This window comes from Sinohyriopsis cumingii, chromosome 2 (assembly GCF_028554795.1).
Source record: "Sinohyriopsis cumingii isolate HCF-2022 chromosome 2, ASM2855479v2, whole genome shotgun sequence".
Classification (NCBI taxonomy): domain Eukaryota; kingdom Metazoa; phylum Mollusca; class Bivalvia; order Unionida; family Unionidae; genus Sinohyriopsis; species Sinohyriopsis cumingii.
Window position 1 is genome coordinate 74,845,726 of NC_142962.1, and position 16,410 is coordinate 74,862,135.

At 33.3% G+C, this 16,410-nt stretch overlaps 1 protein-coding gene across 3 annotated transcripts in view; it reads right to left on the minus strand.

Annotated features, from left to right (window-relative positions):
* Positions 1-734: 734 nt before the first annotated feature.
* Positions 735-16,410, minus strand: part of LOC149805198 (pleckstrin homology domain-containing family D member 1-like) — a 106,771-nt gene continuing 91,095 nt past the window's right edge. For 2 of the 3 annotated variants that reach the window (XM_089948347.1, XM_089948342.1), the window contains exon 14: positions 735-9,201. In XM_089948347.1, coding sequence (XP_089804473.1) covers positions 9,035-9,201 — 167 coding nt within the window. In that variant the 3' untranslated portion in view covers positions 735-9,034. The remainder of the gene's footprint in view (positions 9,202-16,410) is intronic. The other variant, XM_089948350.1, reaches the window with a different exon arrangement.

Below are 16,410 nucleotides of genomic sequence, written 5' to 3' on the forward strand. Positions count from 1 at the left end.
ATGAATTCCTTCACCAAGCTTCATTTTTTAGGTATAGCAGTACATGGTGCAAATAACCCCCAAAAGCATTTGGTCATAAGCTGATACAAACACTTAAGCCAGTAATATATCAAATATAGGTCACAGTGACTTTTTGGAAAGGGTGCTGTACTAACAAATACTTTCAGTCATCTAGTTTGAAAGAGTTTAGCATGGGCAAAGCTTGAAAAATAAACACAACAACTAAATTCATGAAGTGTGAAAATATTGGGCACAGTGACCTGCTATCGCAATGTGGATGGAGCATTCATTAAAATTCAGCCCCTCACCAAATAACAGATTATAGTCATTACTTTTTTAGACCAGGGGTGAGGGAGGTGCTTAGTGAAAACCACTCGAAAATGTTTCCTAGGGCCTGGGATGAAAGAATAGCTAGGTGCTTAGTGAAAATCACTAAATCTCTTGTCTAGAACCTGGGATGAATGAATAGCTAAGATGCAGTGAGGCTGTACAAAGGCATGTACATGTATTTATATCTGCACTGACACCAATGTCAGGGGGTGATACCATCACTCTTCTGTTTTGTAGAGGCAAATTAAAAAGGAGGTTTATCATTATAAAAAAATAAAAAAGGTACACAATTGGCATGTGCAATTCCAGTGTCTGAGTAGACATCACAATCACACGTTTCAACCGCTTATAAATGGTTAGCATGAGAACTGGACCCCACATATTTCTACATATAACAAAACGACTTTTTCTGAATGTTTTTTTTTAAATTTTTAGTTATAATTGTTTTCTGCATATGTTGAAATATCACAATAAAAAGTGACATACTTTAAAAGTGTACACAAAATTAAGATCTGTAATTTTGTATTTTATAGACTAAATTAAATGAATACTTAAATAACATGTTGATAATATTGGAACAAACCAATAATTAAAACATACATGTACATCTTCATAAGAACAAAAATATACATGTACATTTCTTCAAAATATGAGAAACTCTTGCTGAAAAATTCAAAATGTCAACCTACATATGAACACTATTAAATATAACATTTGTTAAAGTTTAACAAGTTTGCAGTGTTTTAATTTCTGAAATTATTCACCTGTTCACTCAACAACAATAAATATCAAGTACATGTACACACAAAAAGGTACAATAATGATAATTAAGCAACAAACATTTATTTTAAAGTATGAAATAACAGAAAATAAAACTAAGCCTGACATTGTAAACCAACATTATTGAAAATATAATGTCGCAATTATGGCAAAGAACCAAACCAATGTAAACAGTTGTCTTAAGACGTCTTATTGCTTGACTAAATGACATTCACCAATGACCTTAAAAATTTCATTATTAGATTCTTTCCCATTTTATATGTGCCATTATATGTCAGGTCCAACTGCAACCTGCAAAATCCCAGATCTGCCACCAAATCACGCAAGGCCTGACCTGGATCTCGGGTACTAACTGTCAGTAGAAGAAACAAGATAGGCTTTATGTCATTATGTGACAGCAGACCGTATGCAACTATGGTGATGATAATTACCAGCTACTGAAAGATCTGTTCATAAAAAATAAAAATGGACATTTGTACATAAAAAATGGTCTCATTCTTCCTTTCTTTGATTTCTGCTTGCAACCAAAGATAACACTAATGAGAATAACAAACATCTAAATAATTCCAGATCTTCTGGTAAGATTTGTAGCTGAATCAAACTGCGTGAAGTTCAATATTATGAAAAAGATGTACAACAATCTCATAGCACAACGGTGAGATTAGAGGTCATGAGGTCTACCATAATTTCTCATATTTTAATGTGCACCCAATAATGCAAACAATGAGCTGCTCTTGAACATGTGCTGGTAGGTCATTTTCAAACGATTTCAAGCCAACATCCATCGTGATCTACAGGCACATTATGTGATGTCAGATCATTGGTCAGGCTGTTAGACACTGAATGAATGTCATACATTAAGTGATGTAAAAATATTTCGGGACTTTAAGCTTGAGCTCGAGTTTCATTCTCAAAGTTTTGAGAAATAAGGACCTGGACTGTATTCAGCAAAGACAACATTATGCAGTGCTAGAGTAGAAGGGTGTTTACAACAAAATGGTTTGCTTAACATGTTTACTTCACGTTGGCAAACCATTTTTCTGATTTTGAAACCAGTTTTATTTTATTCATTAAGAAATAAACATTACTTGCTTCAAGAAATTGTAAATTTAGTCAATACTGTTGACCAGATAAATTCACATAAGTTGAATGGCTATATAAATTAACCACGTATCTGTTTTCTTAGTCACCATTTACAAGTCTCAGTTTAAAAGTAATTTAGTGAGTGAAACAAAATTTGTATGTCTTGCTTCCTGATACCTAATGACAGCCAGTACAGTAGGATTTTTTTGCCTAATACTAGACTTGTGTGCCTAAAATGAAGTCAAGTGCAAAGAATGTGGTAAGAGCCAACTTGTGAGCTCATTTGTTGCAAACTTTACTGTCAATGCAACATATAATGTTTACAGTTTGCAAAGACAAAGTAAACCCTTCTACTGGCCTTTTGGGTGAAAACACGTTTTGGAAAAAGTGATCTCATAGCCATATTTATTTTGCTAACACATTTTCATAAAAACACAATATCATAGAATGCCAAAAACTTCAGTATACATAACAGCTCCTAAAATTATTTCATGATTTTTAATATTTTCTTAATTAAGAAATATATAAAAAGGCTCATCAACAGAAATTCATGTCCAATTTTTTGTTTTGTTACATACAACTTATGGATGCATCTGGTTAATGTAGATAAGACAAAAATGACAAACACAATAGTTGTTTTCAGAGGTCCATTAGGTTTACACTCTTAAACATACAATAGGGTATGGACATGAAAAAACTAAACAACACATGATCTGACTAAGATACTGTACAAAGATGAAATTATCATTGGACAAATTTCATCAATACAGTAACCTGACTTGAAAGACCACTGTTTTGGTAGAGTACTTGTTGTCTATAATTCTTAGTGTAAATTTTAGTCAAGAGTATTCTGACTGATACTCTGGCTGACAAGAATATCAGGAATTCCAGATAAGTTTGTTTCATCAATTGAATTGCAGAGTATTGAAATCATTTCTAATAATGATGAGAAACTACAACATACCAAACTTGGAAAATTATGTTCGAGTTAACATTTTCACAATATACCTGTCTGATTGACACTATTTTCATTCTGGACCAACCAGAAGTCATTTAGTGAAAAATCCCATGTCAATGTGACTATCCATTCATGTGAAGCAACTATCACAATATTTTCAAGATGGCCACCATAGTGGCCATAATGAACATCAGAATGGCATTATTTTCATTCAGGACCATCCAGACATGACAAGTCTTTTGGTAAAAAAAATCCCATGCAACTAATGACTTTCATTTAGGACCACCCAGACATGACAAGTCTTTTGGTAAAATATCCCATGCAACTATTGACTTTCATTTCGGAGAAAGAGCTACAAAACGATTTGGAGGCCATATTGGAGATGAGATCAGCACTAATTTCATGTAGTATCAAGTAGACATCACAAGACTTTAGTGAAAACCCCATTTAGATTTAACTGTAGAGATAACAAGATTTTCATAAAGTGTGTCTGATGGGCACCATTTTGATTTAGGACCAACTAGACATTATTAAAAGTGAAAACTCCAAGTTAATAGAATCATCCATTTAAGCTGACTGTCATGTTGGCCATATTGGATGTCAGATCGTGGCAGCCATTTTTAGACATCTGACAGATGCCATTTTCATTTAAAACAAGGTAGACATCATAAAAAGTCTTTCCGAATAGCCCCACATTGATACAACCATCCATTCAGAAAGAGAAATTATAAAAAGATTTTAAAGTTGGCCGCCATTTTCATTTTAGCTTGACTCTTGGTTATGCTGAATTGATCCAGTGGCTCTTTGAAATTTGTTAGAGGATCCAGTTTTACTGTGACCACTTATATTGTAGTGAAAGAAATTAAAGTCATAATGTAATTACTTGTCTACAGAAATCCAAGTATATTTGTAGTGATTACTGTAAGCTCTCAGATTTAATAATAATAATGATGATGATGATAATAATAATTAAGGCTTTATTTCAAGAGTGTAACCCATAATTAGGTTACAACATGCATAAACAGTGAATTTTATCCACTGCCTACTGTGGTGAGGCTACTAAAAGTAAAAAATGACGAAATGTGTGACCCTTGTGACAGCTGACATAAAATGTAAGCAAGTTGTATGCCTTTGTCTCAAAAAGCATTATAGTGAGTGTAAAGTCAACGGGAAGAGCTTGGTCAGCAACTCTGACCTTAAAGATAAAACTGCCATTCACATGATACCATCAAACTGAGAAACAGAAGTGCACCAGAGTTCAACCTTGAACCTCAAAAGAGCTTTAAGATATAAAGCAGAAACAAAAGCAGCCATGAAATATACAGCAGTGACCTTGACCTTGAAGACAGGACCCAAAACATGCAATACAACAGATCTTCTAGCGGCAATATACAAGTATTCTGAATGTCATTTATGTAAACAGTTGTGAAAAATCAAATGTAAAATATGTCCAAGTGACCTTGACTTTGCAAACCTGACTCCCACTGTGGCATGCAAAACACCTTCTAATGACGATGCATAAGTATGCCAGGTTTTATTCCTTAATTCTAAATGATATGAAAGTTGTGGAATGGAAAGCATGATGTTAAAACTCAAAATACTGAGCTTTGACCTTGAAGACAGGCCCCATGATGGGGTCTATGATACACTTTCTAATGACAATGTACAAGTGTACCAAGTTTCATTCCATTAAAAATTACTGAACAGAAACAATAGTTTGACAGACAAATGAACCATGAATACTAAGTCTCCCACTTTTTACAAATAAGGCAGGGTACAATAACATCTCTCCTTTGGAGTCCTCTATTATGTACAAATATTTACAGGCAGAAGTTGGGTACAACTGTGTACAATGTTTCAAATTTTATATGTGGTATACAAATCTATATGGTCAGGGAAGTCATCTTTTAATCATGTAGCCATTCTACTCCTCTTTGGTAAAAAATGTTCACCGATGTGGATTCCTTGACACATTTATGTATTGTTCTAGATCAATGTGCCTGAATGTGTAAAACCTTTCTTAATTCTAATTTTGTTAAGTTTTGTGTTTAAACAGATCATAAGGAAGTCAAATTTTTTTATTAATTTCTTGTGATTAATATACTGGTGAAACTGAGGACTTGATGATTTAAAACTGTATTTGCATGTTTACATTTTCTTCTGAAAATCCTTTCTTTAATTGATAGCAATTGTAATAGGTCCATTGTCCAATAGTCTAGTTAATGCTGACTCAGCATAATCATGCATGTCTTTTACTGGAGTCAAAATAGCTTGTTCACGTTTTTGTTGCAGCAGTTTCCTCTGACAATATTGCAATATTCAAAATAGAGCTCAACACAGCTTCTGTAAAACCTAACTCTGCAGAAGAAGGAAGCATTTGATTTTGGACAGCATACAGAGTGTGAAGGAGAACTTTTTTAAAACATGCCCATTTGGTATGCCGATTCCTTTTAGGTTTGTTATTAATATACAAGATATATTAACTTATAATGAGTCCAACTGTAAACTGCACAGACCCAGATCTGCTGTCTCATAATATGCTTTCAGTCTGTTAGAAATAATCAGCAGAACAAACAACACAGACCCTGATCTGCCACCACAATATGCAACAGCAGATAAGGGTCAATGTTACTTGCAGTTGGACTCAAGCCAGTATAAACACAAGACATGAGCATGTGTCACGGTGAAGTAGTTTTTGTAAAGCAGATTAAGTGCTATGTCTGGCAACTTTGAACATTCCTTTGGTTTGTAGTAATCAGGTCTGTGTTAGTTTCTGAGACATTCTCAGTTATTCAATTTGTTTACACCTATTTTCTAGATGAACTTGGAAACACACGTATTTTAGTAACTTCAAAATTATACTGGGAAATAGTTTCTTTTTCACAGTATGATCTAAGCATATCACAGTTTGTGTCATTATGTAGACTCCGTTTTTCCCACTGGCAGGAATATTTTCCAAAAAAAGGTCTTTAAAAGTATCAGCAGTCCTATTATCAGTAATAATGTCAATTTTACCTGCAAATAACTTTTTAAGCATTTTCCAAATGGCTTCAGGAACTTTCCTGTCACACTATATTTTCTAAGAGTAATCTACCTTATCCTTACATATAAGTTTTGTAATTTTATTTCTCCATAGGTCATAATATTCTCTATTTCTCAGTGTATTAGCCAAATTCCTCATTCTCATGGGATCTAAAATCTTAGATGATATTCATTCCAGTTGATATGTGTACTTACCTGCTCTGTCTCCATTGGTGGATAATTTTATGCAAATGTCAAAGGGTATTACCAGTGTCATCGAACACCATCACTATATAAAATGGTATTTCTAAATTCTGTAAATCTTTCCCAGAATGAAGTTTCACTAATAATCTTCATCTGACAATAGGTGTATGTTCTACTTTGGAGACCACAGTTTAACTTTTGCATGTGAAAAAAGCCCTGAAAATGATAATCTACATGTAGACCAGTTTTAGGTATGTTTTGACATATACTATTTTTTTTCTCTAGGTTATTGAAATATATGATCAATAAGAAAATAACATGCAATTCCAGTGGGAGACGTGTATTTCTGACTATAAAATCTTATAAAATAATCAAGAACAAATAAAAAAAATTATGAATTGAACAATCATACATAGTGTGTGTAAACATATACAATGAAAATGATGGTAGCTTTTATGCTACAAATGATGAGTATCCAGAAATAATATAAGTACAGAGATCTGGTATGTCCAAGGAAACAAAATCATATACACTGTAGTACTCCCTGTTGTCATAATTCTTTTTTTGTCAAGTTGACTGCTATTAAAAAAAGTGGCTGAGATAACTCACCTGGCTGATATTAATCTCAATTCCAAACGCAGTGGAGGTCAGCCAAGAAATCTGTTTAGTATTATGCTTTCTGAGAGATATAAAAGTTTTTCTGTATCTTTTAGCAATGGCAGCCATATTGGATTGTAGATCAGCATCATTTGTGCAAACATGTAAGGCATATGCCAGGATGCTTCCTGTGAAATTCGCTGAAATTCTGTTGACTGGTTTCTTGAGACACAGTCATCAATAGTTTTTTCTTTTCTTTCTGTTTTCAGTAACAAAAGCGATATTAAAAAGTGAACCAGATTCATTTGTGCAAAATGTAAAGGTCTTCATGCCAGAACATTTGACATCAGTTTAGTAAAATTTTATTGAGCAATTTTTGAAAAAAAGAATTTAAGAATTTTTTTTCCTTTGTAGTAATACGGTAAAATTTGATAACATATTTCCATTGTCTGAACAAACAAACAAAGCTTTCTTTCCAGGATGCTGTCAAATTTTGGTTGACAGCAAGTTGATTAAAGGTCATTGTATATTTAGCAATAGTGGCCTTATCTGAATCCTGCTTAACGTCATTCGTTCAAATCAAATAGGCTTTGATGCTTTTTGTCAAATTTTGGTCAATTTATATATTTTTTTGAGAAAAGTTGAAAGGTTTTACTACCATTTGTATTTATTACCATATTTGATGACAGATCATCATCATTTCTGCATAATGTTTTCCAGCATTTGTATTTATTGCCATATTTGATGACAGATCATCATCATTTCTGCATAATGTTTTCCAGCATTTGTATTTATTGCCATATTTGATGACAGATCATCATCATTTCTGCATAATGTTTTCCAGCATTTGTATTTATTGCCATATTTGATGACAGATCATCATCATTTCTGCATGATGTTTTCCAGTATTTGTTGGAATAATTCCTCGAAGGTTTTTCTATTTTTCTATAGGCTGCCAATACTGTCTGCCATCAATGATGGTGGATTGACATAATTTATATAAACTGAGACCTTACATACAAATGTTTTCCATCAAAATATTCCATGTCTGTTTGGCAGTTTTGGAGAAATTTTTTAAGGTTTTTTATTGTCTTGAAAATGGTTATCACATTTGATGGGAGACTGGCACTGTAAGAACCTAAAGATCTCCATGCCAGGATACTTTCAGTTGAATTTTGCCAAATTCTGTTAAGTGGTTTTGAAGTAGTCATTTAAAAGCTTTTCTCATTTAAGTAATGAAGTACAAGTTCCTCTCCAATTCAGTTCAGTGGCTTTAGAGAAGACATTTAAAGGTTTTGATGGCAAATTGTGCATCATCTGTTCAAACTTGAAAGTTCATACCCAAATTCCTTCTGTAAATTTTTAAAAAATTCTGTTAAACTGCTTTGGAGAATAAAAACTTGTAAAGTCTTTACATTCCATACATTCTGTCTATTTTGGTAAAATTCTGTTCTCGGTTTAGAAAGGTTGTTTAAGCTTTATTTTGAGAAACAGTGGCCATATTTGATAATAGATTGGTGTCATTTGTACAAAATGCAAACACTTTCACATTAGAATGCAACCAAATCTGGTCAGATTCTGTTTAGCTGTTTTGGAAAAATAAGTAATTTAAACATTTTCCTATCTTTACCAATGGCAGCAAGATATGATGGCAGATCAATATCATTTGTGCAAACCTGAAATATCTTTATGCCAGGGGGCTCTGTACCAAGTTTGGCTGATACTTAATAGATGAAAGGTCATACCATAAGCTCATTGGGTCTTAAAGCTATTGCTCAATGGACAATTAATTACAGTGTCTACCATGTAAAGACCCTTTCTTAGGGACAGATATTTGACTAGGAGTAGTGCAAAGAAATGTACACCAATCTACAAATGTTTGAGTTTTAATTGTTTGAACTATGTAAAAATATACAGCTTTTGAAAAGCTGAATACTCCAGCAAGCAACCATCCTGTACTATTTAATCTCAATATAACATGGGCATAACAATGCTGGTGGTCAACAATTTTCCCTATGTATCTATTATGAATAAGGCCATCTAATATGGATCAGAATATCATCATAAATGTTCAGAAATGACTTCTTTTAGTGGAGCTAGTCTTGAATATTCATTGCTGCCATCATCTCTGCTTGTGGCTCTTATAAATGTAGACTTGGCTCGACGGGGAGTAGTGTTTCCCATATCCTGAGTAACATTCTCTAAGTTCAAAGACTTTCCCCTCATACCTAAGAAAAGGAAATGAGATATTATAAATTTGAAACAAAGGATCTCACATGAATGCTCATTTCAGATGGAATTTATGAGCTAACAGATATTGATCTTTCCATGAGCAGAAACGTGAAATCATGAGTTCAATCTATTTCATTTGAAATGAGCACAACAGTGAGATATAATTTATCACATAAAAAAAGAAACTAATATTTTCAATGAATATTTTTAAAAAATTGCATTAGTTTTGTCAGAAATTCAATTGGGCAATACTAACTTTTGACATCACATTAGGCACAGCTACTTGGTATGAAATCAAAATTTCATGCACTCACCTGGTATGACATCACAACTACCCGAAGACACACTTACCTGGTATGATATCATACACCATATTTCACATGTAAATATATAAATCTGAAACCCATTAACTCAATGTCATATTGATGACAATATGTTATAAATATAATTATATTACAGTATTATATGATTGGGTCAATATAGTTAAGATAGCTTATTCATGGCATGCCATATTATCAAAATAATGATCAAGCATTATAGCTTGTTTAAAGCATACCTTTCATTTACCTATGTAGCTTCCTCACTTAATCCAAAATCACTGACCAACTGTATTAGTCTTGTTTAACCAATAACAGGACAAATATGTATATACATGTACAAGGCATCTTCTATATGTATAATATATATGTACACAGCACATGTAAGTGTTTACCCATCTCCTTTTAGACAAGAAACCCTTTGTTACTGTTGTTTATGGTATGTTAAAACAATAGTGCTTTATTTCTGTATTTGAAGACATTTTTAAAAAATATTTGATTGTTTCACAGTGAAATATAGATCAAATGCTCTAACTGAAGAAGAAAAAATTGTCTATTTTTTTCTCAAGGACTGCAGGCATGAAGCTGGAAGGTAATTATAACTGGATTCAAGGAATATTACAAAGTAAACTAAAGAGATTCAGTCATCCCTCACTATAAAGCCTCTCAATATATCAGCTGCCCTTTTTAAAATGGATTCCATAAAATTTGTTGAATTTTGTTTAATCAAAATTACTGGTACTTTAATTGTTCAAGTTAAATTTAGTTCTAAGGCTAATGTGAAATAAATATAATGCAATTTTACATCAACAGTATATCCTATTTTTGTGTTTTTATGAACTATTATGACACTGTGAACAAATAAATAATGGATAAAGAAACAGGCCATTGACTTACATTATTCTAAGCATGACCTTGATGGTAATATGCATGCTCAATTCAATATAAAAGGCTAAAGTTGTACTAAATTATCTTCACTGGTTCAAAAGTTATGCCCATACATGGATAGAGATCTTTAATTTATATTTTCTGTTACCATGACCTTGAGGCAAAGGCATGGCAATGATGTGTGATTCAATGTCTAGTTATTATGTATAACTGGATACAATTTTATTAAATTATTTTCAGTAGTTCAAAGATGCTGCTTTGGACAGGGATATATTTTTGCCCACTGGCCAGGGATGCAGTTGGAATATATATATATATATATATATATATATATATATATATATATATATATATATATATATATATATATATATATATATATATATATATAGCCAAATGACCTAAAAACTAAAAACAAAAAACATTGTCCTTATTTTCAAAGTTCTTGGCATGAGTATTTGTTTGTAGTAGTGAATCACCTTTCTAAAAAAAAAACGTTTTTACTACAGTAGAGCCAGCATGCTGCACATAGAGTAATAACTTTGCAATTTAAGTAACTTAATCACTCAGAATAACTGTATGAAAATTTGTAAAGAAACTGGTCCTAAAAACTACAAGTGTTGTACTTATCATCCGATGGATTTAATCAGTTAAATCTCTCTCTCTCTCTCTCTCTCTCTCTCTCTCTCTCTCTCTCTATATATATATATATATATATATATATATATATATATATATATATGGAATAATTTTTAAGGAACCTTTAGGTATTAAATCAAAGGTGCTGTAATGTAAAAAAAATAAGCAAATGTCAACTTGACTAATTAAAAAAGTATCTGATAGCAATATACATAAGTAATTACATCACCAATTTTCATGCTTGGATGCAAAATCCCAAGTCCATCATTAAGAATTAGGTCAAGCAATAAACAGGTCAAGTGCATCATTAACAGGCATACAGAATTTAAGTGAGGACCTAAATTTTGGGAAATCCTTAAAGTGAATTAACAGAATTGTTCTTAACCTACTACAACTATATAAAACAACATGTACCATTGGTTCTAAATACTATCTTGCACAGTAAGTCAAACTTCCATGCTATTTTTTGAGGTATTACTCAACTATTGATAGACCAGAAACAAACAAATAATTAATTCATACATTTTTATCTAGGAGTTATTTAAAAAGTCAACACATGTTTTAAAAATTTTTGCAAAAGAGTTTGAGCTACTTTCTTTATAGTTCACAAGCAAAACTACATGCACCACTAAATAACCGCAAAAATGGATAACGACATTTTAAATTTTACGTCCTTAACAAGAATCATTTTTCAAAACCAGTTCACCGTTCTATTAGATAAACATAATAAAACAAAGAAGATCAACACCTGCATGTCCAGCACACAATCATAGCACTGCTGTAAAATATGAACTTAACCCAAGGTCAATGGTTAAGTGACCAAGTTGCAGAATGAATTGTCCTTGCTTTTTAATGATTCATTCAATGTATGAATAAAATCCATTTAGGGTTTTAGGAAATAAAAACAAATTAAAAAACTTTAATCGAAACCTTAATCAAAATTTTCTATGACTGTAACTGTGACCTAAATATTAAAGGGACAACAGTACATTATGCCAAATGAACTGTCTTAACATTGTTAAGATTCATCTGAAGCATAAAGAAAATCTATCATGGGGGTTTAGGAAATATAAGCAAATGATACATTCTTCACCAAAACCTTAATTCAAATTTTCTCAGACTCCATGGTCATGGGGGCCAGAATACATGTCACTGAATGAATTCATTTCATAATGATTGATTCCAAGGACGAAGAGGCAAGAATGAATGTCACGAATGAATTATCTTATTTTCATAATGATTCACCCAAAGGTCAAAGGGCCATGCATGGCACTCAATGAATTATCTTAGTTTCATAATAATCCACCCAAAGGTCAAAGGGCCATGCATGGCACTCAATGAATTATCTTAGTTTCATAATGATCCACCCAAAGGTCAAAGGGCCATGCATGTCACTCAATGAATTATCTTATTTTCATATTGATTCACCCAACGGTCAAAGGGCCATGCATGGCACTCAATGAATTATCTTATTTTCATGATGATTCACCCAAAGGTCAAAGGGCCATGCACGACACTCAGTGAATTATCTTATTTTCATAATGATTCACCCAAAGGTCAAAGGGCCATGCACGACACTCAATGAATTATCTTATTTTCATAATGATTCACCCAAAGGTCAAAGGGCCATGCATGACACTCAATGAATTATCTTAGTTTCATAATGATTCACCCAAAGGTCAAAGGGCCATGCATGGCACTCAATGAATTATCTTAGTTTCATAATGATCCACCCAAAGGTCAAAGGGCCATGCATGTCACTCAATGAATTATCTTAAGTTTCATAATGATTTATTCCAAATTTGAAGAAAACCAATCAAGAAGTTTAGGAAATGTACTTAAATGAAAAAAACTTCAATCCAAAGCTTTAAAACAACTTTTCAATGACTATGATCATGACCCCAAGGTCAAAAGGACAAGCAAGTTTGTGACAGAATTAACTGTCTTAACTTGACAATGAATAATGACAAGAATGATGAGAATCTATCATGGGGTTTAGGATATTATTAACTATCATGGGTTTCGGATATTATTAACTATTTTTTTTTTAAATTATCAAAACCTTAACACCTATTTTCTATGACTGTGACATTGACCCAAAGGTGAAAAGGGGTGAGTGAGCACCTCAGAGAATGAATTGCCTCAGCTTTACAATGATTCATGCCAAGTATGAGGAGATGAGGATCTATGAAGGGGTTTACACAAACAAAGAACTATAACCAAAACCTCAAGAAATGATTGATACTTCTGCCACCACCACTGACTGAAAAGTGACTGCTATGTCGGGCATCCCAATAGCAATGGACATGACAATAAAGGCAATAATAGCAATGAAACACCCCAAACATATCACTTGCATAGCCTGCTTGATATTGCATCCTTAAATACCAAGAAAACTATGCACTTCATTTTAAAGAGGCATTTTATTTTAAAAAAGGATCTTGTTCTGTCCATAAAAGAAATGCATATGGACAAATTTTAAATTATTAGCAAAGACTACAGATTTGTAGAATAAAATTGATACAGTAATCCCAATCAAAATAAAATGAAAATGAGAATGGGTCCATACAAAATCATTCCTTGTACATAATATATTTATGTATATTGCAAGCTTGCCTGGGTCACCTTACTTGCTTTGGCTTTCATTGCTTTACAATGGAAAGACAGAGACCAGGGCCTAAGGAAAAAAACTCAGTGAGACAATATGCCCCATATATTTTGGTGCAGGACGTTACTGTGAGTGTTGGCTAACGTAAAAATTTAATAATAAGAATGAAGTAATTCCAATTCACACCTTTAAGGCAGAGTAAAATTAAGTTTATATCAGTCAGGAGGAATGTTGTAAGATCAATTTATTATTTAGTACAATATCTTAATGTAAATTGTGATGTCATATACATTATGATATACATCTTGAGGAAGTCAACACATTTTCAAAGAATAAGATTAAAACATGGCAACTTCAAGTAAACAATCTGCAAAATGGGTTATATTTCAGCCATAATGTTCCCTGGTTAACATCTCCACATTTGTGTGTAGATGGAAAAATCGAGACATGAGGTTGGTGTATATATGCACATTTAAACTCAAAAAGGGTGTGTGGGTGAGTGTTCACTTAAATTTTAATTATTAGTAATGAGATGTCAGGCCGAACACTTTAATTAGGTAACTAATTTAATGATTATTAAGTGCAATGTTTCATAAACATATTCAGAATTCCTGTTTAGTGTCCAAATTCACGGACACTGATTAGTTTTTGTTTTACTACATCTAGAAATGTGAATACTTAATCATCTGTATTTACTTTAAAAAATTGTAACTATCAAGTGATCCTTTCCTCAATGCATTACATAATGAAAAATCTGAGGTTTCCCAGGCAAGTTTATATAGGTTTTATTAATGTTTTGAAAAAATGATGCACAAAGCAGAACTCCTTCAATGAAACAAATAGCCTCCAAAATGTGAAATCAAACAGAAGTTGATTACACATTAATATAACTTCCATTACACTTACCAACCAATTCTACACAAATACTGCATCCCCTGTTAATTATCAAATTTATTTTTCATCTATGGAGTGAAGATTATTGGGATTTATTGACAATGTTTAAAATGTAAAATATTTTTCTTTCATAATTCTTACCCAATCATACCATATTAGGAGTTTGTCCACTACTTCACAAATCCAGTTGTCCCAAGCCAAAAAGACAATATAACCAGCTTGTTGTGGATATGTTGTGGCTAGCATCAATGCTGCTAAAGAATCCTGTTTGCTTAAAATGAAAGTCAGACAAGAGTAGTTTCCCCTTGGGTACTGGATTTGTGCCCAAACCTCGATAGTCATCAGTTACTGCTAGATCAGAGGTGTACTCTCTACTGGCATGTAATGATGGGGAGGGCAATGTAGGGAGTACCCATATTAAGATTGGGTAATTATTATCCAAGAAACATATTATACCTCACAAAAAGTTGGTTTCCTCTTCAAATACATTACCCAATCATAATATGTTAGGATGACAGGGAGAAGGATATAGTTATATCCACTTACCTTAGAATCAGCCCAAACTCCAGTCTTCTAACATGTGAAGCAGCATTGTTATGAAGAAAAGATAGGCCAGGGTTTTCGCATGGCATTAAGCAATATATATAATGTAAAATGGAAACAAAAATTAAAAAATACACCAGAAGTAGAACTTGTGTTATTATGAAACTGCTGAGTGACCTTGGAGGGCAGCCTATTGTGCAGTCATTACTGCAAAACCATGTCAAGCTGAGCTCATGGGATGAGTGGTCTCAGAGGTACAAGTTACAAAAGGTCATCTGTGAATTCCACCACAGAGCTATGGAGGTGGTGGAGCAGATTTGCTCAAATGATATGCTTCTGGTAACTGCACAAACATATATGCCTGAAACTTATCTGATCTTGGGTTATTTTTCTATATCCTGATGGAATAAGCCTACTTCTGGTACAAAAACTGTGATCCCCCTTTTCTGTTTGGCTTCAGAGCTAGGACAGGGTCTACAAATCATCAAAGAAGAATTCCAGGAAGAAATTGCATTTTAAGACAGGATTGATTGGCCATGAGCTGGAGCCTGTTCTAGCCAAGAAAAGCAGAGGACATCACTGAGGAAGAACTGAACCATCTTGATGGGGATGCAGATCGTTTGGGTCAACTGACATGGGCTGCAATTCACTTATGAACAGACAGCAGGTTTTATGACAAGTCTGGAGAAGAGTTTAAATGGTGCTTTACTCAGTCACATCAGAATCCATAATCACTAACATTTTGACAGAATACCAAAACTTCTGGTCTGTAGGAAAGGTCAGAGGCTTGCAAGGTCTCTATTTCATATTTCTATTCTATACATCATCCCTTGTGAGACTGTGAAATAGTAGCCTTTGATAGTTACAGGGGCCAGATTCCTCCCTTTGAATAGCCAAATGAGGTTTTAAGGGGTTGATGTGGTTTTTCTTTCGATAGCGGAATAAACTCACCACATTCCTATGCATACTTTTAAAGTGGTGTGCCTTTTAGAGTGAGCAATCCCATCCACCACTTCTTCTGCACCGAGCTTTGAGGACTTGCTTGATATGAGCCATGTGTACATCTTCAGCCTCGCTGATTTTAGATGGGGAAAAAAATGCAGGTGAGAAGAGTCCTGATAAGACCAAGAGGAGCAATCAGAACTACCTGGCATTTTGGTCTGGTATAGGCAAGATGAAGTTCAGTAATTTGACATTTCTACTGCATATTATAACAAGTCTGCCAGAGGTCGACTCCAATGGGCACAGATTCTGCTGAAGAACGAGGGGAGACTACCATTTTGGTATGTATCTGGAAGGACAGTGACATGGGTGAT